At 46.6% G+C, this 27,739-nt stretch overlaps 3 protein-coding genes across 4 annotated transcripts in view; 1 reads left to right on the top strand and 2 right to left on the bottom strand.

The window, feature by feature from the left end:
- Nucleotides 1-17,603, bottom strand: part of LOC144489573 (uncharacterized) — a 41,594-nt gene extending 23,991 nt beyond the window's left edge. Inside the window, exons 1-2 of the mRNA XM_078207429.1 lie at nucleotides 16,935-17,603; nucleotides 3,157-3,741 (exon numbers count right to left, since the gene is read on the bottom strand). Coding sequence (XP_078063555.1) covers nucleotides 3,157-3,741; nucleotides 16,935-17,603 — 1,254 coding nt within the window. The remainder of the gene's footprint in view (nucleotides 1-3,156; nucleotides 3,742-16,934) is intronic.
- On the top strand, nucleotides 7,551-10,623 carry LOC144489575 (uncharacterized). Of its 2 annotated transcripts, none has more exons than XM_078207433.1 (2): nucleotides 7,551-7,606; nucleotides 8,836-10,623. In XM_078207433.1, the coding sequence occupies exon 2, from the start codon at nucleotides 9,168-9,170 to the stop codon at nucleotides 10,089-10,091; it is 924 nt and encodes a 307-aa protein (XP_078063559.1). In that variant the 5' UTR covers nucleotides 7,551-7,606; nucleotides 8,836-9,167; the 3' UTR covers nucleotides 10,092-10,623. The 2 variants fall into 2 exon arrangements, with proteins under 2 accessions (XP_078063559.1, XP_078063558.1); XM_078207432.1 differs by lacking the exon at nucleotides 7,551-7,606 and adding an exon at nucleotides 8,351-8,668 and having other exon boundaries at nucleotides 8,836-10,619.
- Nucleotides 17,604-23,436: 5,833 nt separating the features above from the next.
- LOC144489576 (uncharacterized) lies at nucleotides 23,437-26,691 on the bottom strand. Its single transcript, XM_078207434.1, has 2 exons — nucleotides 26,520-26,691; nucleotides 23,437-25,243 (listed from the first exon to the last, which is right to left on the bottom strand). The coding sequence occupies exon 2, from the start codon at nucleotides 24,877-24,879 to the stop codon at nucleotides 23,983-23,985; it is 897 nt and encodes a 298-aa protein (XP_078063560.1). The 5' UTR covers nucleotides 24,880-25,243; nucleotides 26,520-26,691; the 3' UTR covers nucleotides 23,437-23,982.
- Between the last annotated feature and the right edge of the window lie 1,048 nt (nucleotides 26,692-27,739).

Genomic DNA, 27,739 nt, shown 5'->3' with positions numbered 1-27,739 from the left:
TCCCTCATGGCAGGCTGGTGCAAAAGGTTAAATCTCACGGGATCAAAGGTGAGCTCGCTAGATGGGTACAGAACTGGTTTGGCCATAGAAGACAGAGGGTAGCAGCGGAGGGGTCTTTTTCTGATTGGAGGTCTGTGACTAGTGGTGTTCCGCAGGGCTCTGTATTGGGACCTCTGCTGTTTGTGATATATATAAATGATTTGGAAGAAGATGTAGCAAGTCTGATTAGTAAGTTTGCGGACGACACAATGATTGCTGGAGTTGTGGATTGTGATGAACATTGTCAGAGAATACAGCAGGACATAGATAGGCTGGAAAATTGGGCGGAGAAATGGCAGATGGGACTTAATCCAGATAAATGCGAAGTGATGCATTTTGGTAGATCTAATGCAGGGGGGAGCTATACAATAAATGGCAGAACCATCAGGAGTATAGACACGCAGAAGGATCTGGATGTGCAAGTCCACAGAACCTTAAAGGTGGCAACACAGGTGGAAAGGGTAGTGAAGAAGGCATATGGCATGCTTGCTTTTATTGGACGGGGCATAGAGTATAAAAGTTGGGGTCTGATGGTGCAGATGTATAGAACGTTGGTTCGGCCACATTTGGAATACTGCGTCCAGTTCTGGTCGCCACACTACCAGAAGGACATGGAGGCTTTGGAGAGAGTGCAGAAAAGGTTTACCAGGATGTTGCCTGGTATGGAGGGTATTAGCTATGAGGAGAGATTGAGTAAACTAGGGTTGTTCTCCCTGGAAAAACAGAGGTGGAGGGGCGGCCTAATAGAAGTTTATAAAATTATGAAGGGCATAGATAGGGTGAACAGTTGGAAGCTTTTTCCCAGGTCAGAAACGACAAACACAAGGGGTCACAAGTTCAAGGTAAGGGGGGGCAAGGTTCAATACAGATATGCAGGGGACGTATTTTAATGATAACCATATGAACAGACTGGGAATAGAGGGATACAAACGGATGGTCTCGTTAGGAACACATGATCGGTGCAGGCTTGGAGGGCCGAAGGGCCTGTTCCTGTGCTGTACTGTTCTTTGTTCTTTAAAATAGACACATGAGTTTCCGGGCAGTCACAGGAATATGGTCAAGATAGTCCAGTCCCACAATGCCTCACATTCAATCTGCAGTCCTTCAATTATAACAGAATATGTGGCTGTATGTAGCTGCCTTGGCCATGGTCAACCCCAACCCCAAGGGTGCCTTCTTGAACTGCTGCAATGCCTGAGGTGTACGTACACCCACAGTGCTGTTAGGAAGGGACTTCCAGCTACACATTCCAGACTTTCCCTAGACTGTAGATGGATACCAGATTGATATATTCCATTCAACCACACCCAAGGTGAGTTATTCAAATTCCTTTATTGTCCAGGACAATATATTCACAATATCTTTAAAACAGAAATTAAACATTCCCATTTGATTTCAGGTATTAACATATTCTGTTAGATTGTTCTTTATTGTCAATGTCAGGCTGGCGTTGTTTTCCTTGGAGCAAAGGAGGTTGAGGGGAGATTTGATAGAGGTGGACAAGGTTCTGACAGGTTTAGATAAGGTGGACAAAGAAAAGCTGTTCCCATTAGCTGATGGGACAAGGACGAGGGGGGACACAGATTTCTTGTTTTGGGTCAGAGATGCAAGGGAGGGGGAGTGGGAGGGAGGGGGAGTGGGGGACGGGGGGGGGGGGGGGGGGGGGGCGGTGGAGATGTGAGGAAGAATATTCTGATGCAGTGAATGGTGATGACCTGGAACTCGCTGCCTACGAGGGTGGAGGAAGTAGCGACAATAAACAATTAAAAAGGAAATTGGATGGACATTTGGGATGTTCCAAACAGAATGAAGAACAAAGAAAATTACAGCACAGGAACAAGCCCTTTGGCCCTCCAAGCCTGTAGCAACCATGCTGCCCGTCTGAACTAAAACCTCCTACCTTTCCGGGGACCATATCCCTCTGTTCCTATGCTATTCATATATTTGTCAAGACACATCTTAAAAGTCACTGCCGTATCTGCTTCCACTACCTTCCCCGGCAACGGGTTCCAGGCACCCACCACGCTCTGTGTAAAAAACCTGCCTTGTACATCTCCTTTAAACCTTGCCCCTCGCACCTTAAACCTATGCCTCTAGTAATTGACTCTTCCACCCTGGGAAAAAGCGTCTGATTATCCACTCTGTCCATGTCCCTCATAATCTTGTAGACTTCTATCAGGTCGCCCCCCTCAACCTCCGTCGTTCCAGTGAGAACAAACCAAGTTTCTCCAACCTCTCCTCATAGCTAATGCCCTCGATACCAGGCAACATCCTGGTAAATATTTTCCGTACCCTCTCCAAAGCCCCCACTTCCTTCTGGTAGTGTGGTGACCAGAAATGAACACTGGATTCCAAGTGCGGTCTAACTCAGGTTCTATAAAGCTGCAACATGACTTACCAATTTTTAAACTCAATGCCCCGGCCGAAGAAGGCAAGCATGCCGTATGCCTTCTTGATTATCTTCTCCACCTCATTGCCACTTTCAATAACCTGTGCACCTGTACACCCAGATCCCTCTGCCTATGAATGCTCTGAAGGGTTCTCCATTTACTGTATATTTCCCATCTGTATTAGACCTTCCAAAATGCATTACCTCACATTTGTCCGGATTAAACTTCATCTGCCATCTCTCTGCCCAAGTCTCCAACTGATCTATATCCTGCTGTATCCTCTGCCAGTCCCCATCGCTATCCGCAATTCCACCAACCTTTGTGTCGTCCACAAACTTACCAATCAAACCAGTTACATTTTCCTCCAAATCATTTATATATATTACAAACAGCAAAAGTCCCAGCACTGATCTCTAAGGAATGTCACTTGTCACAGCCCTCCATTCAGAAATGTACCTTTGCACTGCCAACCTCTGTTTTCTTCTGACTAAATATCTCTAAACTTCCTAACACCCTGTCACTCTGTGATCCTTGTGACATTTGAAACCAGGTATTCACAAAAAGGTTCAAAGAGCATCAGCCCACTGGAGGCTGAGATCAGCCAGTCCAGCAGAAAGAAACCCTCTGACCCTCCCCACCGACCAACTGTGAGAATGAACAAAATGCAGTCCTGGATGCAACTGAGAGCAGGAACAATAACAGCAGAATCCAACCCCTGTCATCACTCGTGAACTCGCTGGTGTCTCAGCAGCCGGGATGAAACGCTGAAACCCTTCTCACACTGAGAGCAGGTGAATGGTCTCTCCCCAGTGTGAACTGGCTGATGTGTCCGCAGGGTGGATGACCGAGTGAAGCCCTTCCCACACTGAGAGCAGGTGAATGGTTTCTCCCCAGTGTGAATTCGCTGGTGTGTCCGCAGGTCGGGTAACCGAGTGAATCCCTTCCCACACTGAGAGCAGGTGAACGGACTCTCCCCAGTGTGAACTTGCTGGTGTGTCTGCAGGCTGGATAACTGAGTGAATCCCTTCCCACACTGAGAGCAGGTGAATGGCCTCTCCCCAGTGTGAACTCGCTGGTGTGTCTGCAGGTGGGATGACTGAATGAATCCCTTCCCACATTGAGAGCAGGTGAATGGTCTCTCCCCAGTGTGAACTCGTTGGTGTGTCCGTAAGCTGGAGAACTGATTAAATCCCTTCTCACACTGAGAGCAGATGAACAGCCTCTCCCCAGTGTGGCTGCGCCGATGAGCTTCCAGCAGACATGGGGCTCTGTATCCCTTCCCACAGTCCCCACATTTCCATGGTTTCTCCATGGTGCAGGTTTCCTTGCCTCACTCTTGGGTGGACAATCAGTTGAAACTTCGTCCACACACAGGACAAGATTACAGTCTCTACCCGCTGTGAATGGTGTGATATTTATTCAGACTGTGTAACTGGTTAAAGCTCTTTAGTCAGTGCATTGGAACACTCTCACTCAAGTGTGGCAGTGTGTTGATGCTTTTTCACTCACACTGACATTTCAAATCTTTTCAAATCGACAGACTGGACAATCATTTCTCCTTCTGGATTCAAAGTCCGATGATATTGAGGTCCCAAGGAACACGATTCTGTCACGCCTAGACGTGACGTTTGAGATTTCAGTCTGTGATTCCTCTTTCAATATCCTGAAAATGAGTTTCCAAAAGTCATCAGTGTCAGTACAGGATAGAAATTCAGAACAATTTCTATGGAACATTCTTTCCTCTCTCATTCCCCAAAAGCTGTAAATCTCCATTCCACACACTCTCTCCCCATTCTCAGCAGGTCTGGCAGCACCTGGATGGAGAGAAAAGAACTGATGTTTCAGAGCTTTGACAAAGGGTCATTTAGACAAGAAACATCAGCTCTTTTCTCTCCTTACAGATGCTGCCAGACCTGCTGAGATTTTCCAGCATTTTCTCCCTTGGCTTCAGACGCCAGCATCCGCAGTAATTTGCTTTTATAAGGCTACAGATACCTCCTCCCAAGTAACATGCGTGTGCCCAAGACATCACCACTTGTTTCCCTTATTTCTTTAGCCCCCATGGTGCTCTCTGCAGTAAACACAGAGGAGAAGTATTCATTAAAAATCTCACCCATCTCCTGTAGCTCCACACACAGATGGCCATACTGATTTTTAAGGGGATCTATTCTCTCTCTAGCCACCGTCTTACTCTTAATATAGCTATAGAACCTCTTGGAATTTTCTTTAATCTTACCTGCCAGATCCATATCAGACCCTCTTTTTGTCCTCCTGATTTCCCTCTTCAGTATTTTCTTACACTTTTTATAGTCAGAGTGATTCACTTGTCCCCGATTGCCGAAACCCAATGTATGCTTCCTTCTTTTACCTGACCAGAGCCTCAATGTCCCTTGTCTGCCAGAGATCCTTAAATTTACCATTCTTTCCCTGCATCTTAACAGGAATATACTGCCCCTGGACTCTTGATATCACACTTTTAAAACCTCCCATTTGCCAGTCATTCCTTTCCCTTCAAACAAACTCACCTAATCGATATCTGCTCGATCCTGCCTAATGCCCACAAAAGTGGCCCTGCTCCAGTTTAGGGCCTTGACCTGTGGACCTGTCCTATCTTTTTCCTGAACTATTTTGAAACTATTGGTGCTCCCAATAGTGCTCCCTGACTGACACTTCAGTCACTTGCTCCACCTCATTTCTTAACTGTCTAATAGAAAGTGAGTCCAGGAATTGATAATGAAAAATAAGGAGCTGGGAGATGAATTGAACAAGTATTTTGCTTCGGTGTTTACAATAGAGGATACAGTTAAAACTCAGAGACAGCTGGAAATCAGAAAACAGAAGTGTGGGATGAACTCTGAAAAAGCACAATTCCCAGGGAAGTGGTGCTCAGCAAACTGTTGGAGCTGTGGGCTGATGAGTCCTCGGGTCCTGCTGGGCTTCATTCTCGGGTCTTAACAGAGTGAGATAGTTGATGTGTTGTTCAATTTTCTAAAATTCCCCATCGGGAATTGGATAAAGGGAAACCGGTGGATGTGCTGTACTCAGATTTCCAGAAGACATTTGATGAGGTGCCACATGAAAGGTTATTGCAGCAAATAAAAGTTCATGCTGTGGGGATAACATATTGGCGTGGATAGAAGATTGGCTAACAGCAAACAGTGGGCAGAAATGGATCATTTTCTGGTTCGAGAGAGCGAGAAACCTGGACCAACCTTTCCAGAGTCTGCACCCTCCCTGGATTCACTTCCTTTCTCTTCAGTTGCTGCAAGTCCCCAATTTCCCCCAGAATGAGAAAAGAAATGGAAAGGGGGTTGAAGAGAAAGTGTTTTACTCACAGATGTTTGGGTCTTCCGAGATTGCATCTACCTGGGCCACACCTTTCAAGGCACAGGAATCCCAGCGAGAGCAGCATTCAACAAGCCCCAGCCGAAACAAAAAGTTCTTGCACAAGTCACGAACCCAAGCACTTGAAACAGAAACTTCACGCCGACCAAGGCGTTCCTCCCAGCGGCCACATTTCCAAAAGCTCACCGCAAGGCGCGCATTAAGCCCGCCTTGAACTCCTTATCCTCTGCCCGCCCCCTGCCTGGAGCACACTATACTGGCCAACACGCAAAGCGAACGGCCAATATGGTGGACTGGCTGGACAATCCAATCTTTCCCACTCACAGATGTTTGAGACAGGAGGAAGTTTGAGTCTGTCTGAAGATCAATCTTCATTCACACAAAGCCCACGCTCTGATTGGCTGGAAGACCAGAGTCCTTCCGGTCCTCCAACTCTTCCCATTGGTCAACACCTCAACATGAAGATCAGAGGGTGGGTTCTCCCCCGCACATGCGCAGCTTCCCCTCTCCCTCGCACATGTGTAGTCCTGGGCCGGGGGGAGGGGGAGCTCACTGAGCGGCTTCTCGCTCTTGCCGGAGCCGTCAGCCGGTTGCCTGGAAACCTTGGTTCAAGGAGGTGTAGGGGGAGGGGAACAATGGGTGGGGGCGGGGCTCGTGGGTCCGCGCGCCCGGACCTGCGCACTGGAACCCAGAGACGTCAACGCGGAGCAGAGTGATTCCTAATGGCTGATTCAGGCAGGGCTCTATTGTGACGTCACAATGCGGAAGTTGTCCAATGAGCTTCCGAGTGAAACTCCCTCCTCTGTTCAACATCTGGGAGGAAATCAATGTTTCCCCCTTTCCATTTCTTTCCTCATTCTGGGGGAAGTTGGGGACTTGCAGCAACTGAAGGAAATGAAGTGAATTCGGTCTGTATATTCCACACATTTTTACTCCAGTAATGTAGACATTTATCTGTCTGGCAGCCTGCATGGAAATTTTCAGCTCTCTGCATCCAGGGCAAGAAGCAGTGAGCATGGATCTGTCAATCACACATGAGGATGGCCTCAACCGGGATCTTGGGTTCATGTCACACTATCTGTAACCCCCACGACTTGCCTGGGCTTGCAAAATCTCACTAACTGTCCTGGCTGGACACAATACACATCTCTTTAACCTGTGCTTAACCCTCTCTCCACTCTCATTGTCTGTGCCTTTAAGACTTGATTACGTTTAAAGACTCGTATTCCAACCATTATCTTGTAAATTGAGTTTGTGTCTTTATATGCCCTGTTTGTGAACAGAACTCCCACTCACCTGATGAAGGGGCAGCGCTCTGAAAGCTTGTGGCTTGTGCTACCAAATAAACCTGTTGGATTTAAACCTGGTGTTGTGAGATTACTTACTGTGCTTACCCCAGTCCAACGCCGGCACATCTTTGGACTGTGGAAGGAAAACCGGAACATCCGGAAGAAACCCACACAGACACGGGGAGAATGTAGAAACTCTGCACAGACAGTGACCCGAGGCTGGAATTGAACCCGGGTCCCTGGCGCTGTTAGGCAGCTGCACTAACCACTGTGCCACCGGGACACATGTCAGTGCCATCGCCCGACTCCAGCCCAGTCTCAGCTCATCTGGAACCCTCACCCATTCCATTGTGACCTCACACCCTCACCCATTCCATTGTGACGTCACACCCTCACCCATTCCATTGTGACGTCACACCCTCACCCATTCCATTGTGACGTCAGGGCTTCCCTCTCCAATCACAATCCCTGCCGGCCTCCCACATGCAGCCTCAATGGCGGCAGTCAGCCCGGGTCGAACACTACAAGCTGCCGCTCCATTTGGTACAAAGGGGGGGACCGGGAAGTTCATTTCCGGGGTTTGGGTTTGAACAACATGTTTACAAAGCCTCTCACCCACCCGCCACATTTATCATTCCCCGCACGCCGCCCTCTACCTTGTATTGATCTCGCGTCCAAACTAAAACCGGCCGTCTGCCATTACCCGCACTGATGGGGAGATGCCGGCGTTGGACTGGGGTAAACACAGCAACAAGTCAAACAACACCAGGTTAAAGTCCAACAGGTTTATCTGGTTCAGCCGCACTGCGCATGCTTCAGGTACCGCCCCTCATTCACTCCGATTGGTTGGAGGACCAGCCACTCCCGCTCGGTCCTCCAGCCCCGCCCCTCTTCCTATTGGTCCGGAGCTGCCGTCAATCAGTCCCCGGGCATTGTGATGTGGAGCATGCGCAGTGTCATTGCTGTCCTTGGCGCTTGTTTGTCCCGGAGAAGCGGAGTCAGCGTTAGGCGGTGGCTGGGAGGATTTGGAAACACTTTGTGGATCCGCAAACCCTTCAGAATCATTGTCAGCTCCCTGGTTTGCAGCTGCGGGGCTTCTCCCTCCCTCCCTCCCTCCCGGGAACAGGCCCAGGTTAACGGCCCCATCCTGGCTCAGCCACTGGAGGATGGTTCACATCAGAGGATGGGGGAGGGGGACAATAAATAAGAGGTTACACTTTGGCCTCAAATCAATGAGGACTCTGATCTCTGGGAAGGAAGGAAACCCTGGGAGGTGGGCGGGGAGGATTCACAAACACCCGCTGGAGGCCCCAACACCCCCAATAAGACCCATTGGTTTTATTGTCAGTCTGCAGACAGCAGCTGGAGAACTGAACCCAGTAAGAGTTTTAACAACACCAGGTTAAAGTCCAACAGGTTTATTTGGTAGCAAATGCCATTAGCTACCATTAGGTGTTTGCTACCAAATAAACCTGTTGGACTTTAACCTGGTGTTGTTAAAACTCTTACTGTGTTCACCCCAGTCCAACGCCGGCATCTCCACATCAGAACTGAACCCAGACAGAGGAGAGGGAGGGAGCAAACTGGGAGTGGAGAAAAGAAATGGTGAGATGGGTTTGGATTTCAGCCCAGGGAGGAGGGAGAGTTTGTGGGACAGGAATTTATTGATTTGGGGAACAAGAGAGGAAGAAATTTTCCAGAGAATTAGAATTGCCTGTTCAAAATTTCTATCCTGGACTGACAGTGATTAATTTTGTAAACTCCTTTTACAGGTGAGGTGAAGAAACATCACATCATAATCAGACAGAGTCTCGATTCACTTGGACTTAAATATCCTCAGACTTTGAACGTGGAAGGAGAAATGTTTGTCTTCTGTCTGGAGGAGAAGATTTCAAACATCAGTGTGACTGAAAAAGCACCAAGATACACGCACACCCGAGTGAGAGTGTTTCAGTGAGTTGACTGTGGAAAGAGCTTTATCCAGTTACACAGCCTTAAAAAACATCACACCATTCACAGCAAGGAGAAACTGTACACGTGTTCTGTGTGTGGATGAGGCTTCAACTGATCGTTTAACCTGGAGAAACATAAGGACACCAGTATCATGGAGAAACCGTGGAAATGTGGGGACTGTGGGAAAGGATTCAGTTACCCTTCCCTGCTGGAAAATCATCGGCGTAGTCACACTGGTGAGAGACCGTTCACCTGCTCTGTCCGTGGGGAGGGATTCATTCAGTCATCGGGCCTTTGGTCTCACCAGAGAATTCACACTGAGGAAAAGCCATTCACCTGCACCTCCTGTGGGAAGAGGTTCAGGCATTCTTCAGCACTCACTGTGCACCAACACACTCACACCGGGGAGAGACCATTCATCTGCTCCGTATGTGGGAAGGGATTCACTCAGTCATTCCACCTACTGTCACACCAGCGAGTTCATACTGGGGAGAGGCTGTTCACCTGCTCCGACTGTGGGAAGGGATTCACTGGGTCATCCCACTTACTGTCACACCAGCGAGTTCACATTGAGGAGAAGCCATTCAGCTGCACTGACTGTGGACGGAGTTTCAGACAGGCATCCTCCCTCATTGCACACCAGCGAATTCACACTGGGGAGAGACCGTTTACTTGCTTTGTGTGTGGAAAGGGATTCACAGTTTTACCCACCCTGCTGAGACACCAGAAAATTCACACTGAAGAGAAGCCATTCAGCTGCACTGACTGTGGAAAGAATTTCAGGCAGTCATCCAACCTCACTGCTCACCGATGCACTCACACTGCAGAAAGACCATTCACATGCTCCGTGTGTGGGAAGGGATTCAGTCGGTCATCCAACCTCTCTGCTCACCAGCGAGTTCACACAGGGGAGAGGCCATTCACTTGCTCCGTGTGTGGGAAGGGATTCGCAAAGTCTTTCAACCTGCTGGCTCACCAACGCACTCACACTAAGAGGCCATTCAACTGCTCTGTGTGTGGGAAGGGATTCACTCAGTCACAATGGCTCCTGAGACATCAACAAGTTCACCAGTGACTGCAGGGGTTGGATTTTGCTGTTTTTGCTGCTGTTCAGTATTGACAGTCTGACAATATTTTATTTCTGTTGATGTTAACAAATCCTATAACTAGCTGGAATTTAATATTCTGGAAGTGTCACTGATTTTCAGGGCTGCAATGTCACTTTTTAAAAGCACCACCAGTGATCTTCCCCCTTAATTGAAGAACTCTCAACAGGAACCTGTTTAGAATAAAATTAAGAACTTTTGCTTCAATTCTAATTTGATCTTTGGGCAAAATCTACAATTCATTCTCTGAAAGATCCATCTGCAGGGCACAAAGTATTTATTTTCAATGCTTGTATTGAGATTTTCTGGAAAGCTACTCTTTGATTTTTAAGGGCTATTTTTTGGTTTCCAGGGCATCGTTTTCCATTCTCAGTAACTCCTTTATTAGTGATGTAGTCACGTAGTAACATTACCTTTTGTGTTTCTGTTAGTTTACTTCTTTGAATAAGATAGCACAAATACTGAAGACTGTGTATATATTAAATCTTTTAAATTGGAATCTATGAATGATATGTTTTGTTAACTTATTTTAAAAATACTCCCATACTCTCTTTCCAAAATGAGAATTCTAACTATTTGACACAAGGTAACTGAATCAGATGTTTACTGGTTCAGACGGTGGAGCAGGAAAAATCTCTCCCGATTCTGATCTTCATTGTGTGTGGATTTACATTGATAACCCATCAATAACCTCACTCCACCAGCTGAGATCAGCTCTGACCGGGGATTCTGTATGTTTTCTGTGAACGTTCAACTGCAAATAAAAGCAGTTTAGAATATGGACCTGGATGAATGGATCTCAATTTCTAATGTGACGACCCAAGTGATTGGTAAGTATGTTCACAATATCTGGTTACTCAAATTCCTGAGCTGTAAACCCCACCTCCTGAGATATATAAAAATAATCGAGACTTGTTCAGCAGAATGGGGAAAGGTCTGCCGATGGTTGGCTCATTCCTTTTGAGGCTCACACTGCTATGAAACTAGTTCTGTAGCAGGAAGACACAACTCCTCCACACATCACTGATAGGCTGCTGAGTCTTTTCTCAAAATAGGTGGCAAAGCTGTTCCTCCAGTTTGAGACTCTGTCTCTGCAGATGTAGCAACATCGGGAGAGACAGAATCTGTGGTTGGAGGAGATGGTCCTCACAGTTTCTGCCTCTCCCATGTACAGGATGATTTATTTCTTCCAGTAGTTCCTCACAAGACTTAATTTCTGCAGGCCTTTTGGCAAGTCATGTTGCAGCTTTATAGAACCTCAGTTAGGCCGCACTTGGAATATAGTGTTCAATTCTGGTCGCCACACTACCAGAAGGATGTGGAGGCTTTGGAGAGTGGAGAGGGTACAGAAAAGATCTACCAGAATGTTGCCTGGCATGGAGGACATTAGCTATGAGGAGAGGTTGGAGAAACTTGGTTTGTTCTCACTGGAACGACGCAGGTTGAGGGCGATCTGACAAAGTCTACAAGATTGTGAGGGGCTTGGGCAAAGTGGATAGAAGCTTTTTCCCAGGGTAGAAGAGTCAATTACTCGGGGGCACAGGTTTAAGGTGCGAGGGGCAAGGTTTAAAGGAGATGTACGAGGCAGGTTTTTTACCCAGAGGGTGGTGGGTGCCTCGAACTCGCTGCCGGGGGAGGTAGTGGAAGTAGATACGATAGTGAGTTTTAAGAGGCGTCTTGACAAATACATGAATAGGATGGGAATGGAGGGATATGGTCCCCAGAAGGGGAGGGGATTTCAGTTCAGTCGGGCAGCGTGGTTGGTGCAGGCTTGGAGGGTCGAAGGAATGTTCCTGTGCTGTAATTTTCTTTGTTTTCTTTTGAGAGTGAATTCACCATCCACAGCCATTTATTTTGAACCCTGGTTTGAAATATTCTCACTCTGGGTTTAAGGCTTCACGGCGTAATACACAGATTTAGATCTTACCACCAAACACCAATTTATATCCTCATCCGAGTCCCAGATTTAAATGTGGTTGTCCAAACTAGAAAACATATATAATTTGACTCTTTTTAAACCTGATTCACCACACCCTGCCACACTAATTACAAGAGATTGTGTTTGGGACCAGTTGTTCCACTAAAGTCTGTGTTGTTCTCAATGATGACAGTTTTAACCTCTCCGTAACCTGTCCTAACACTTCTGCCCTCCAGGGGGCTCTGTTTTTCTGATGGTGACATTCCCTGTTTACCCAGTCAGCCCTTGAATTGTTTGTGAATCCAGTCACATGTCGGTTAGACTGGATCAGGGCGGCAGATTTCCTTCCTTGAAGGGAATTAGAGAACCAGATGTGTTTTTACAACAATTAATTCATGCTCATCAATATTTTTGTTGAAACGTGGTGGGATTCAAACCCAGGTCCCAAAATCATTATAATAAATAGAGAAAATGCTGGATAAACTCAGCAAGTCTGTTTTATTCAGAATTCCAGCATCTGCTGGATTTTCCTTTATCTCCAAATCATTCCCCTGGAATACTCCTGCTCTGGCTCTAATTCCAGTCAGCTCAGACAACAAAAACAGGTTTCACAAAATCACAAACATTTAAAAAAGGAGGTAGTCAAAAGGCAGGTAACAAGAGGCCGGTTAGCTTAACTTCTGTAGGAGGGAAAATCCTTGGATCTATCATCAGGGAAGAAATAGCGAGACATCTGGATATAAGTTGTCCCATGGGTAAGATGCAGCATGGGTTCATGAAGGGCAGGTCATGTTTGACTAATTTGGTGGAATTATTTGAGAACATTACATGTGCAGTGGACAATGGGGAACCTGTGGATGTGGTGTATCTGGATTTCCAGAAGGCATTTGACAAGGTGCCGCACCAAAGACTGCTACATAAGATAAAGGTGCACAGTGTTACAGGTAATGTATTGGCATGGATAGAGGATTGGTTAACTAACAGAAAGCAAAGAGTGGGGGTAAATGGGTGTTTTTCTGGTTGGCGATCAGTGACTAGTGGTGTGCCTCAGGGATCAGTGTTGGGACCGCAATTGTTTACGATTTACATAGATGATTTGGAGTTGGGGACCAAGTGTAGTGTGTCAAAATTCGCAGATGACACTAAGAGCAAAGTGTGCAGAGGATGCTGAAAGTCTGCAAAGGGATATAGATAATCTAAGTGAGTGGGCGAGGGTCTGACAGATGGAGTACAATGTTGGTAAATGTGAGGTCATCCATTTTGGTAGGAATAACAGCAAAATGGACTATTATTTAAATGGGAAAAAATTGCAGCATGCTGCTGTGCAGAGGCCAAGCTGATTGGAGGAGGGAAAGCACTTCCTCCTCTATGACTTGATCTCATTTGCATCTTAGCCAAAAGGCCGAGATACTGCTTTTAAAAATTGCTTCATATGAAACATATGAAGCTTCAATGTAACCTAATGACCTCAAACAAACCTCTGCAAGACGTGCCGGATCATTGACACGGATGCCATCATCTCACGTGAGAACACCATCTACCAGGTACACGGTACCTACTCTTGCAACTCGGCCAACATTGTCTACCTGATACGCTGCAAGAAAGGATGTCCCGAGGCATGGTACATTGGGGAAACCATGCAGACGCTACGACAACGGATGAATGAACACCGCTCGACAATCACCAGGCAAGACTGTTCTCTTCCTGTGGGGGAGCACTTCAGCAGTCACGGGCATTCAGCTTTGGATCTTCAGGTAAGCGTTCTCCAAGGCGGCCTTCACGTCACACGACAGCGCAGAGTCGCTGAGCAGAAACTGATAGCCAAGTTCCGCACACATGAGGACGGCCTAAACCGGGATGTTGGATTTATGTCACATTATCAGTAACACCCACAGCTTGCCTCCTGGGCTTGTAGAATCTTAATAGCTGTTCTGTCTGGAGACAATACACATTTCTTGAACCCGTGTTTACTGTTCCCTCCACCCACATTGTCTGTACCTTTAAGACCTGGCTGGCTGGAGGATTCGCATTCTAATCAGTATTCTGCAATTTGATTTTGTCTGTTTGCACTGTTTGAGAGCACATTTCCACTCCATCTGACGAAGGAGCAGTGCTCCGAAAGCTTATGGTATTTGCTACCAAATAAACCTGTTGGACTTTAACCTGGTGTTGTGAGACTTCTTACGCTGTGCAGAGGGACAGGGGTGTCCTTGTGCAGGAATCTCAAAGAGTTGGTTTGCAGGTGCAACAGGTAATTAAGAAGGCAAATGGAATTTTGTCCTTCATTGCTCGAGGGATGGAGTTTAAAAACAGCGAGATTATGTTGCAGCTGTATAAGGTGCTGGTGAGGCCACACCTGGAATACTGTGTACAGTTTTGGTCTCCTTACTTGAGAAAGGATATACTGGCACTGGAGGGGGTGCAGAGGAGATTCACGAGGTTGATTCCGGAGTTGAGAGGGTTGGCTTATGAGCAGAAACTGAATAGACTGGGGCTATACTCATTGGATTTCAGAAGAATGAGGGGAGATCTTATAGAAACATATAAGATTATGAAGGGAATAGATAAGATAGAAGCAGGGAAGTTGTTTCCACTGGCGGGTGAAACTAGAACTTGGGGGCATAGCCTCAAAATAAGGGGAAGCAGATTTAGGACTGAGTTGAGGAGGAACTTCTTCACACAAAGGGTTGTGAATCTGTGGAATTCCCTGCCCAGTGAAGCAGTTGGGGCTACCTCATTGAATGTTTTTAAGGCAAGGATAGATAAATTATTGAACAGTAAAGGAATTAAGGGCTATGGTGAGCAGGCGTGTAAGTGGAGCTGAGTCCACAAAAAGATCAGCCACGAGGCTCGAGGGGCCAGATGGCCTACTCCTGCTCCTAGTTCTTATGTTCTTCCCACAATCCCCACATTTCCATGGCATCTCCCTGTGACTGCAATTATGTTCCAAAAGGCCAGATGATTGGTTGAAGCTTTCACCACACCTGACTAAACCTCTGACTAACCTGACTAAAACTGAGGATAAAGTATTGGTGTCTGTAAGGGCTAAAACAATACCCTTGGCTTCCTTGTAGATCTATGGCACCAAGTTCAAGACTCCTTCATGAATCATCCTCTTGGCCTCTTGCCTGTCAACTGTCCATGAGAATCTCATGTTTCAGAATGTTCACTGCTCATTCTTCCAGAACTAATGAGTATAGGTGCAACCTTTCCCCAAAAGACAACGAGTTGGATTCTGTGGGATCACTTCCACAAAACTGGAGAATCCCCCCCTGAGGTCAGAGGACCCCCCGGCCTGCTACGATTCCTGTGGTGGGTGGGATGGGAGAATTCTCCCCTACACCTTCACAACCTTTCCTCAAAAGCCAACACCTTCATCTTAGGAATGGGCCTGGTGAACTTTCTCTGAACTCATTCCAATGAAAGCATGTCATTCCATAAGTAGGGAGACCAAAACCGCACACAGTATTCCAGCTGCTATCTCAGCAATGTCCTGTGTAGGTGCAGCAAGTTCCCTTTTTCAAACTCCACCCCCTTGCAGTAAAGTCCAACACTCCATTTGCCGCCTTCTTTACTTGCTGTACCTTCATCCTATTTTTTCACGATTCATGTACAAGGACACCCAGATTCCTCTCTACGGCAGTATTCTTCAGTTTCTGTATATTTAAACAATTTTTTGCTTCTCTATTCTTCCTGCCAAAGTGGAAAAGCTCCCACTTTCCCGCACTATACTCCATCTGCCATTTTTCTGTCCATTCAGGTAACTTATCTGTGCCCCTTACAGATTTTTTGTAATAACCTCACAACTTGCTTTTCTACCTATCTTTGTATCATCAATTCTGGCTTCATCCAAGTCATTGATCAAGGTGGCTGTTTTTCTCTCTCTCAGTTGTGGGTGATATTTGTCTCTATTCTCCTGGAAACTGAATGAATCTTGTTCCAAACTGGGTTCAATATCAGACATTTCAGGGAGTCAGGAATCATTCGCCCCTGAACCTACACTGGTAAAACCCCAGGCAGTTCCTCAGTAAGGATTTTTCTGGTTCCTCACCATATATTAGTCAGGATACTGAAACCCAGCTTTTTTACAGTCCACTCCTAGAGGCCCCACTCCCTGAGCCGACAAAATTCAGCAGTGTCAGTGCTGAAGTTTCACAGTGGGAGTGATTCCCAGAGTAACTGTCAATCAGATCACCATTGATGTCCAGGTTTGTGTATTTTTAGTTATCCTGATGTCTAACACACACACATCAATAAAACAGGGAATTCCTGCAAACAAACTGCAGCTTCTTCTCTATCTGGACAGACAATGTTTGTTGAATAATTGTCCCAGCGGTTAACAAGCTCCTGTGAACTCATCCAACTCGTATTTTAATACTGACTTTAACAAATATATTTTAAACAGGTTTATTTTAAATGAGTTAAAACCAGCCTTAAAATGGTATATATAGTATAACAACCATAGTACTTTTCAGACTGGAAACTTTAACCTGCTGTTTCACTTTGATTTAGGAGCAGATCCCAGTTTTACACCAGTCTCTGATTCATGTATCCAGCATTCACCGTCATTCTAAAAGCAGAAGTTGCTGCAAAATCTCAGTAAGTCTGACAGAATCTGTAAAGTCAGGAACAATTAATGTTTCCAGTTGAATGTGACTCTTCTTCAGTGTCAAAACATTAGTTCTGTTTCTCTCTCCAGAGATGCTGTCAGACCTGCTGAGTTTTTACAGCACTTCTTGTTTTTATTTCCGAGTTCAGGACTCAGACAAGACAATCCACAATACAAATCTTACAACTGGGCCAGGGTTTATTAACATCAGCAGAAACAGACACCGATGAAAATGGTTGGGACCTCGATGTGATGAACAGCAAAATTCAGTCCTTGCAGTCACTCGTGAACATGATGGTGTTTCAGCAGGTGAGGTGACTGAGTGAATCCCTTCCCACACACGGAGCAGGTGAATGGCCTGTCCCCAGTGTGAATTCGCTGGTGCTTTACCAGGTTGGATGATTGACTGAATCCCTTGCCACAATCAGAGCAGGTGAATGGTCTCTCCCCAGTGTGAACTCGCTGGTGCCTCCGCAGGCTGGATGAACAAGTGAATCCCTCCCCACACTGAGGGCAGCTGAATGGCGTCTCCCCAGTGTGAACTCGCTGGTGTTTCCGCAGGTTGGATAACTGAGTGAATCCCTTCCCACAATGAGAGCAGCTGAATGGCCTCTCCCCAGTGTGAACTCGCTGGTGTGTCTGCAGGTGGGATGAACAAGTGAATCCCTTCCCACACTGAGGACATGTAAATGGTCTCTCTGCCGTGTGAACTCGCTGGTGCCTCCGCAGGTGGGATGAACAAGTGAATCCCTTCCCACACTGAGAGCAGGTGAACAGCCTCTCCCCAGTGTGAACTCGCTGGTGTGTCAGCAGGCTGCATAAATGACTGAATCCCTCCCCACACTGAGTGCAAGTGAATGGCCTCTCCCCAGTGTGGCTGCGCCGATGAGCTTCCAGCTGAGATTGGGATCTGTATCTCTTCCCACAGTCCACACATTTCCATGGTTTCTCCATGGTGCAGGTGTCCTGACCTCTGTCTTGGGTGGACAATCAGTTCAAGCCTCGTCCACACACACAGCACGGGTACAGTCTCTCCCCGCTGTGAATGGTGTGATATTTATTCAGGCGGTGTAACTAGTTAAAGCTCTTTAGTCCGAGCACTAGAACACTCTCACTCGAGTGTGGCAGTGTGTTGGTGCTTTTCCCGTCACACTGATGGTCGAACTCTTTTCAAATCGACAAACTGGACAATCATTTCTCCTTCGCGATTCAAAGTCCGATGATATTCAGCTCCCAAGGAATATGACTCTGTCAGATCTGACGTGACGTTTGAGATTTCGGCCTGTGATTCCTCTTTCAATATCCTGTAAAATGAATTTACAAAAGTCATCAGTGTCAGTACAGGATAGAAAGTCAGAACAGACAATTCTAGTTTCTATGGAACATTCTTTCCTATTTCAGTCCCAAAAAGCTGTAAATCTCCATCCCACACACTCTCCCTCCATTCTCACTCTGCTGTATCTAATATTCACCCTCCCAATTCTCCTGAAGGTGCTGATTGAGGCTGATTCACAGATCCATGCTCACTGCTTCCTGTCCTGGATGTGGAGATGCCGGCGTTGGACTGGGGTAAGCACAGTAAGAAGTCTCACAACACCAGGTTAAAGTCCAACAGGTTTATTTGGTAGCAAATACCATAAGCTTTCGGAGCACTGCTCCTTCGTCAGATGGAGTGAAAATCTGTTCTCCAAAAGTGCACAGAGACACAACATCAAGTTACAGAATACTAATTAGAATGTAAATCTCTACAGCCAGCCAGGTCTTAAAGGTACAGATAATGTGGGTGGAGGGAACATTAAACACAGGTTAAAGAGATGCGTATTGTCTCCAGACAGAACAGCTTGTAAGATTCTGCAAGATCAGGAGGCAAGCTGTGGGGGTTACTGATAATGTGACATAAATCCAACATCCCGGTTTAGGCCGTCCTCATGTGTGCGGAACTTGGCTATCAGTTTCTGCTCAGCGACTCTGCGCTGTCGTGTGTCGTGAAGGCCGCCTTGGAGAACGCTTACCTGAAGATCCAAGGCTGAATGCCCGTGACTGCTGAAGTGCTCCCCCACAGGAAGAGAACAGTCTTGCCTGGTGATTGTCGAGCGGTGTTCATTCATCCGTTGTCGTAGCATCTGCATGGTTTCCCCAATGTACCATGCCTCGGGACATCCTTTCCTGCAGCGTATCAGGTAGACAACGTTGGCCGAGTTGCAAGAGTCTGTACCGTGTACCTGGTGGATGGTGTTCTCACGTGAGATGATGGCATCCGTGTCGATGATCCGGCCCGTCTTGCAGAGGTTGCTGTGGCAGGGTTGTGTGGTGTCATGGTCACTGTTCTCCTGAAGGCTGGGTAGTTTGCTGCGGACAATGGTCTGTTGGAGAACAGGTAGACTGTTCTCTACCTGTTGGGGAGCACTTGAGCGGTCACGGACATTCGGCCTCTGATATTTGGCTAAGCGTTCTCCAAGGCGGCCTTCACGACACATGACAGCGCAGAGTCGCTGAGCAGAAACTGATAGCCAAGTTCCGCACACGAGGACGGCCTCAACCGGGATATTGGGTTCATGTCACACTATTTGTAATCCCCACAGCCTGCCTGGACCTGCAGAGTTTCACTGGCTGTCCTGTCTGGAGACAATACACATCTCTTTAGCCTGTCTTGATGCTCTCTCCACTCACATTGTTTGTATCTTAAAGACTTGATTAGCTGTAAGTATTCGCATTCCAACCATTATTCATATAAATTGTGTTTGTGTCTTTATAAGCCCTGTTTGTGAACAGAATTCCCACTCACCTGAAGAAGGGGCTTGGGGCTCCGAAAGCTTGTGAGGCTTTTGCTACCAAATAAACCTGTTGGACTTTAACCTGGTGTTGTTAAACTTCTTCCCGAGATTAAAGTCATGATGTGGAGATGCCGGCGTTGGGCGGGGTAAAGACAGTAAGAAGTTTAACAACACCAGGTTAAAGTCCAACAGGTTTATTTGGTAGTGTGGCTTGTGAGGCTTTTGCAACCAAATAAACCTGTTGGACTTTAACCTGGTGTTCAACTTCTTCCCGGGATTAAAGCGTGGGAGCTGTAAACCCGGGACCTGCAGGGTCTATTCGGGCTGTGCGGCCTACAGCGGGTGTTTGTGAAGCCAGAGCTCCCTCCCGACCCCGACTCCCGGCTCCATTTCTCCCGCAGCCCCACCGACTCACCCACTGAAAAAAGCGGCTCCCGCACTCAGGGCTCCGAGCAAAGTGACACTGCGCACGCTCCAGATACATAACTGCGCTGCGCAATGGGCTCCTGTGGAATGAATAGGACACTTTCACACCCGCACGGGCACCTGGGTATTAACGGCGTCATTGTCAAAGACAATAATAGAAAATTATCTTGTGCAATTAGGATCAAATAATGTTTAAAAATGCATTCCTCGGAATTTGTGCGCTGCCATTCACTCTTTCTATAATTGATTTAAACCAGTGCTCTCCTGTGGGAATACCGCGAGTTTTTAAAACTTTTCCCACTGGTTTCCCTCTCTCTCTCTTCTCTCCTGAAGGAGCTCATACTGGTTGGGTAAATCCCACAGGGACTGGTTTCTTTCACTTTCTTTATCCTGATGCTGAATATTCTGTTTCATGGAATGATACATCACAGATGGAAACCATTTGGCTCGTCCTGCCCAGTCGGGCTGTCTTTAAGATCTATCCAATTAATCCCACAGCCCTGCTGGCAGAGTGAGAACAATGTATATATACTGCAGCAATGCAAGAGGTGAATGGAAAATGTTTTCCAGTTGCATACCTCTCAGACACACTCACCCCTAGAAAGATAAATTGACGTGTGTACTAAGCAGATATTGAGGTTCCACTTAAAATTAAAACAGAAGGTGCTGGAAAAATGTAGCAGTCACCGGGGCCGAGTTGATGGTCAAAATGATGGTGCTGAGCTGCTGTTAGAATGTAACCAGCAATTCAACAAGCCACTCAAAATATTGAATCAAATAAAATTGATCAAAGATTGAACCAAAGTATTCCGTTTTCCAACATGGTGCTATGATTTTTTGTGATGGTTTTAATGTTCTCACAATTACCTGGTGTAGTCTGGGTTTATTTTATACTCATTCCAACCCATCGCTGTTCATGAAGCACATTACCCCCACTCTGATTCCCCATCCCATCAGAGACAACTCAGTCACTGACTGGAAACTAGGGCTTTTCATGAGAGCTCTGACAACCGAGAATGCACAGTAGGCAGAATGAACCTGAGCTAACAAACCCCAGACAGTGAACATTATCTCCCAGACCCGAATATAAAGTAGTGAACATTCTCCCCACAGACCTGAATATAAAATAGCGAACATTATCCCCTCGACCCAATATAAAACAGTGAACATTATCCCCCCAGACCTGAATATAAAGCAGTGAACATTCTTCCCCCAGACCCGAATATAAAACAGCGAACATTATACCCCCCAGACCCAAATATAAAACAATGAACATTATCCCCCCAGACCCGAATATAAAACAGTGAACATTATTCCCCCGACCCAAATATAAAACAATGAACATTATCCCCCAGACCTGAATATAAAACAGTGAACATTATCCCCCCCCAGACCCGAATATAAAACAGTAAACATTATCCCCCCTCAGACCCGAATATAAAACAATGAACATTATCCCCCCCAGACCCGAATATAAAACAGTGAACATTATCCCCCCAGACCCGAATATAAAACAGTGAACATTATCCCCCCAGACCCGAATATAAAACAGTGAACATTATCCCCTCCAGACACGAATATAAAACAGTGAACATTATCCCCCCAGACCAGAATATAAAACAGTGAACATTATCCCCCAGACCCGAATATAAAACAGTGAACATTATCCCCCCCAGACCCGAATATAAAACAGTGAACATTATCCTCCAGACCGGAATATAAAACAGTGAACATTATCCCCCCCCCAGACCCGAATATAAAACAGTGAACATTAGCCGCCCCAGACCCGAATATAAAACAGTGAACATTATCCCCCCCAGACCCGAATATAAAACAGTGAACATTATCCCCCAGACCCGAATATAAAAGAGTGAACATTATCCCCCCCCAGACCTGAATATAAAACAGTGAATATTATCCCCCCCAGACCCGAATATAAAACAGTGAACATTATCCCCCCCAGATCCGAATGTAAGAGTGAACATTGTCCCCCCCAGACCCGAAGATAAAACAGTGAACATTATCCCCCCCAGACCTGAATATAAAACAGTGAATATTATCCCCCCCAGACCCGAATATAAAACAGTGAACATTATCCCCCCCAGATCCGAATGTAAGAGTGAACATTGTCCCCCCCAGACCCGAATATAAAACAGTGAACATTATCCCCCCCCAGACCTGAATATAAAACAGTGAATATTATCCCCCCCAGACCCGAATATAAAACAGTGAACATTATCCCCCCCCAGACCTGAATATAAAACAGTGAATATTATCCCCCCCAGACCCGAATATAAAACAGTGAACATTATCCCCCCAGACCCGAATATAAAACAGTGAACATTATCCCCCCAGACCCGAATATAAAACAGTGAACATTATCCCCTCCAGACCCGAATATAAAACAGTGAACATTATCCCCCCAGACCAGAATATAAAACAGTGAACATTATCCCCCAGACCCGAATATAAAACAGTGAACATTATCCCCCCCAGACCCAAATATAAAACAGTGAACATTATCCCCCAGACCCGAATATAAAACAGTGAACATTATCCCCCCCAGACCCGAATATAAAACAGTGAACATTATCCCCCAGACCGGAATATAAAACAGTGAACATTAACCCCCCCAGAACCGAATATAAAACAGTGAAGATTATCCCCCCCAGACCCGAATATAAAACAGTGAACATTATCCCCCAGACCCGAATATAAAACAGTGAACATTATCCCTCAGACCCGAATATAAAACAGTGAACATTATCCCTCAGACCCGAATATAAAGCAGTGAACATTATCCCCCCCCAGACCCGAATATAAAACAGTGAACATTATCCCCCCCAGACCCGAATATAAAACAGTGAACATTATCCCCCCAGACCCGAATATAAAACAGTGAACATTATTCCCCCCCAGACCCGAATATAAAACAGTGAACATTATCCCCCCAGACCCGAATATAAAACAGTGAACATTATTCCCCCCCAGACCCGAATATAAAACAGTGAACATTATCCCCCCCAGACCCGAATATAAAACAGTGAACATTATCCCCCCCCAGACCCGAATATAAAACAGTGAACATTATCCACTCCACACTTGAATACAAAATTGTCCTGATGGATTCAGACAACATTATCACAATATTCCAAATGTGTTTTTTCCAGGAATAGATTCAGCGGCTGCATCACTGGAGGCCAGAGATACTCTCATACTCGGCTCATGTGAGGAATCCCTCCAATGAGGCTCAGGAATGCTGCAACCAGAGTCACGTGACCACCAAGTGTGTAACTGAACAAACTACCGCAACGTTGAAGATGTGTTTCAGTGTGAAATGATTTGCTTCACCTGTTGCTTCAGATGAGAGAGAAAATGTCCCTTTCTGGGGTAATTTGACCTTGACCCAGGCACTTTTCAGATCTGAAAGTGATGGCCTTTAGCACAATCACAAGGCTGCACAATACAGAGGGAACACTAATCTGTTTCATTCTGTGACTATGTCGTGGTTACACGAGTGATACTTTCCACTAATTAGCTGCCAGCACCAAAAAGGCATTCAGCCCCCCACACAAATGAGCAAGACTGGGTATGAATATCTTTATTTGGTAGCAAATACCATTAGCTTTCGGAGCGCTGCTCCTTCATCAGATAGAGCTCTCAAACAGGGCACAGAGACACAAAATCAAGTCACAGAATACTGATAAGAATGCGAATCTCTACTGCTAACCAGGTCTTAAAGATACAAACAATGTGAGTGGAGGGAGCATTAAGCACAGGTTAAAGAGATGTGTATTGTCTCCAGACAGTAACCCCCACAGCTTGCCTCCTGGACTTGCAGAATCTCACTGGCTGTCCTGTCTGGAGACAATTGGAAATCTTAAGCAGTGGAACCTTTCAGACACTGAATTGTACAGTTTGCACCAAACATCAATTTCAGATTTCAGGAAAAGTTCATAAACTTATTATCAACAAGTTCCTGTTGAGAGTTCCTGAATTTAAAAAATCACAGATGGTGCTTTTAAAAAGGGACACAGCAGCCCTGAAAATCAGTGACATCTCAGAACATTAAACTTCAGCCAGTTGTAGCGATTGTTAATGTCAGCAGAAACAAACCAAATATTGTCAGACTATCAATCCTGGATGTGATTAACAGCTGCAGTAACTGCAAAGTCCAACTCCTGCTGACAATTGTGAACTTGCAGATGTGTCAGCAAGTGGGATGACCGAGTGTATCCCTTCCCACACACAGAGCAGGTGAATGGCCTCTCCCCAGTGTGCGTGAGCTCATGGAAATGCAGGCTGCCAGACTGAGTGAATCCCTTCCCACACATGGAGCAAGTGAATGGTCTCTCCCCAGTGTGAGTGCGTTGATGAGCAGTGAGGATTGATAACTGCCTGAAACTCTTTCCACAGTATGTGCAAATAAATGGCTTCTCCTCAGTGTGAATTCGCTGATGTGACAGGAGGCCGGATGAATTGGTGAATTCCCTCCCACACGTGGAACAGGTGAACAGCCTTTCCCCAGTGTGAACTCGCTTGTGTGTACTGAGGTTGGATGAAGACCTGAACCTCTTTCCACAGGAAGTGCAGCTGAACGGTCTCTCCTCTGTGTGAACTCGCTGGTGTGACAGCAGGTTAGATGACAGAGTGAATCTCTTACCACACACAGAACAGGTGAATGGCTTCTCTCCTGTGTGAATTCGCTGGTGTGACCAAAGACCGGATGGCCCAGCAAAATCCTTCCCACACAAGGAGCAGGTGAACGATCTCTCCCCAGTATGAACTCGCTGATGTGCACTGAGGTTGGATGAACATGAGAACCCCTTTCCACAGGTGGAGCAGCTGAACGGCCTCTCCTCAGTGTGAGTTCGCTGGTGTAACAGCAGGTGGGATGAGGTAGTGAATCCTTTCCCACACACAGAACAGATGAATGGCCTCTCTCCAGTGTGACTGTGTCTATGGTTTTCCAGCAAGTATGGATAATTGAATCCTTTACCACAATCCTCACATTTCCACGGTTTGTCCATGGTGCTGGTATCCTTCTGTCTCTCCAGGTTGGATGATTAGTTGAAGCCTCACCCACATACAGACCATGTGTATGGTTTCTCCCCACTGTGAATGGTGTAATGTCTTTCAGGATATGTAACTTGTTAAAGCTCTATCCACAGTCAGTTCACTGGAGCACTCTCACTTGGGTGTGTGTGTGTCTCCGTTCTTTTGCTGTCACATTGAATTTTGAAATTTTCTCCCACTGACAAAACAGGGAATGATTTCTCCCTCCACTGTCAAAAGCAATCATATTCAGGCCAGAATGAATCGAATGGCTCTGTCAGACTTTGATCTGAAGTTTAGTTTGAGTTTCCTGTCTGTGAATCCTCCTCATCAAGTTCCCTGCAAAAAGAGTTTTAAAAAACTAATTCAGAACAGACAATTTCAGTTTCCACGAAACATTTCTCTATCTCATTTATCTTGAGCTGTAATCCCCATCCCACACACTCTCTCTCTTGTCCCCGAGCTGAAATCAAACTCATTGCCCCATCTCCACTCTGAGCCCAGCTCCCTCTCCCTCCAGCTGGATTCAGTCCTCCAGACCATGTACAGATTGAGAGTACAGTCAAGGAGTCAATTATTTTCCTTCCAAGTCAGGGGACGTGCAGCCCCACTGACTCTGTTGTTACCACAATGGGCACATGTGCTCTGCCCACCAATGAAACACCACAGTGACCATTAACATGGGCCTGTTCCTAGGAAAGGCTTCATTTTATTTGTGCCACAACAGCAGCGGAATTACCTCCTGCACAGGCACAAAGGTATCATCAGTCACAGAAAATAATTGCAGCTGGTGTCTCAAACCTCATTTTACCATTTGCTCTCAGACATTCTCAATTCAATTTTGAAATGCAAACTGAAATCTGCAATTATGGGGTAAATTAAAACACATTTTAATGGTCATTTTCAGAATGACTATTCCTGAGAATTAATTCCCAAGTCAGTAAATTAAAATTCTCATCAGCAATGGAGGTGGCACAGTGGTTAGCACTGCTGCCTCACAGCTCCAGGGACCTGGGTTCGATTCCCAACTGGGGTTACTGTCCTTGTGTAGTCTGCCCGTTCTCCCCATGTCTGCGTGGGTTTTCTCCAGATGCTCCGGTTTCCTCCCATTGTCCAAAGAGATGCCAGTTGGGGGAATTGGCTATGCTAAATTGCCCCTTAGGGTCCTGGGATGAGTAGGTTAGAGGGATTAGCAGGTTACATATGTGGGGTTACGGGAACAGGGCCTAGGTGGGATTGTTGCCAGTGCAGACTCGATGGGCCGAATCACCTCCTTCAGCACTGTCGGGATTCTATGAAATACATTGGGAGAATTGCTATTTTAATGGGTATTTTCACAAGTGCTATAAAATGATTTTTCAAAACAAATTATTATTTTCTTCAACAGATCATTAATAAATAAAAAGTATTTAATAAAACAACCACCCAGTGTGGGGTTCTGGATTCTAACTCAGGGTTTCTGAGCTCCAGGAACCACTAACTGAACCAACCGGGAATTGTCTCCGCAAAACTTCCCCAACTCCCTCCCGGGAAAAAGCTGCAAACCCGGGAGCTGCAGCTTTTTACTGGGGGTGTTGGGGCCTCCAGCGGGTGTTTGTGAATCCTCCCCACTCACCTGGGCCTGTTCCCGGGAGGGAGGGAGAAGCCCCGCAGCTGCAAACCAGGGAGCTGACAATGATTCTGAAGGGTTTGCGGATCCACAAAGTGTTTCCAAATCCTCCCAGCCACCGCCTAACGCTGACTCCGCTTCTCCGGGACAAACAAGCGCCAAGGACAGCAATGACACTGCGCATGCTCCACATCACAATGACCGAGGGACTGATTGACGGCAGCTCCGGACCAATAGGAAGAGGGGGCGGAGCTGGAGGACCGAGCGGGAGCGGCGGGTCCTCCAACCAATCGGAGTGAATGAGGGGCGCGACCTGAAGCATGCGCAGTGCGGGTAATGGCGACGGACGGCCGGTTTTAGTTTGGAAGCGAGATCAATACGAGGTAGAGGGCGGCGCGCGGGGAATGATAAATGTGGCGGGTGGGTGGAGAGACTTTGTAAACATGTTGTTCAAACCCAAACCCCGGAAATGAACTTCCCGGTCCCCCCCTTTGTACCCAATGGAGCGGCAGCTTGTAGTGTTAGACCCGGGCTGACTGCCGCCATTGAGGCTGCAGGTGGGAGGCCGGCAGGGATTGTGATCGGAGAGTGAAGCCCTGACGTCACAATGGAATGGGTGAGAGTGTGACGTCACAATGGAATGGGTGAGGGTGTGTCGTCACAATGGAATGGGTGAGGGTGTGACGTCACAATGGAATGGGTGAGAGTTCCAGATGAGCTGAGACTGGGCTGGAGTCGGGCGATGGCACTGACATGTGGCCCGGTGGCACAGTGGTTAGTGCAGCTGCCTAACAGCGCCAGGGACCCAGGTTCAATTCCAGCCTCGGGTCGCTGTCTGTGCAGAGTTTCTACATTCTACCCGTGTCTGTGTGGGTTTCCTCCGGGTGTTCCGGTTTCCTTCCACAGTCCAAAGATGTGCCGGTTAGACGGATTGGCCATGATAAATTGCCACTTGGTATCAGGGGGTTAACAGGTAAATATGTGGATAGGGCCTGGATGGGATTGTTGTCGGTGCAGGCTCGATGGGCTGAATGGCCTCCTTCTACGCTGTATTTTATTATTCATTATCATTAATTAATTACTATTAATGCTTCTATGAATGAAGGTGGTCTTGATGATGATGTGGACATGTGGCTGGAAGCTCATCTTGGGATGAACTATTTCACCCTGGTTATGAACAGCCTGGTCCAGCCTCAGACAGTTGCCAGGAGGAGAGATAAAGTTGT

Source organism: Mustelus asterias, unplaced genomic scaffold (assembly GCF_964213995.1).
Source record: "Mustelus asterias unplaced genomic scaffold, sMusAst1.hap1.1 HAP1_SCAFFOLD_2319, whole genome shotgun sequence".
NCBI classification, from domain to species: domain Eukaryota; kingdom Metazoa; phylum Chordata; class Chondrichthyes; order Carcharhiniformes; family Triakidae; genus Mustelus; species Mustelus asterias.
This window is presented reverse-complemented; position numbering and strand designations above follow the sequence as displayed.

Bases quoted from the DNA above. Each gene is read 5' to 3' on its own strand.
- LOC144489576 (XM_078207434.1), bottom strand. From the start codon at position 24,879: ATGGACAAACCGTGGAAATGTGAGGATTGTGGTAAAGGATTCAATTAT.
- LOC144489575 (XM_078207433.1), top strand. From the start codon at position 9,168: ATGGAGAAACCGTGGAAATGTGGGGACTGTGGGAAAGGATTCAGTTAC.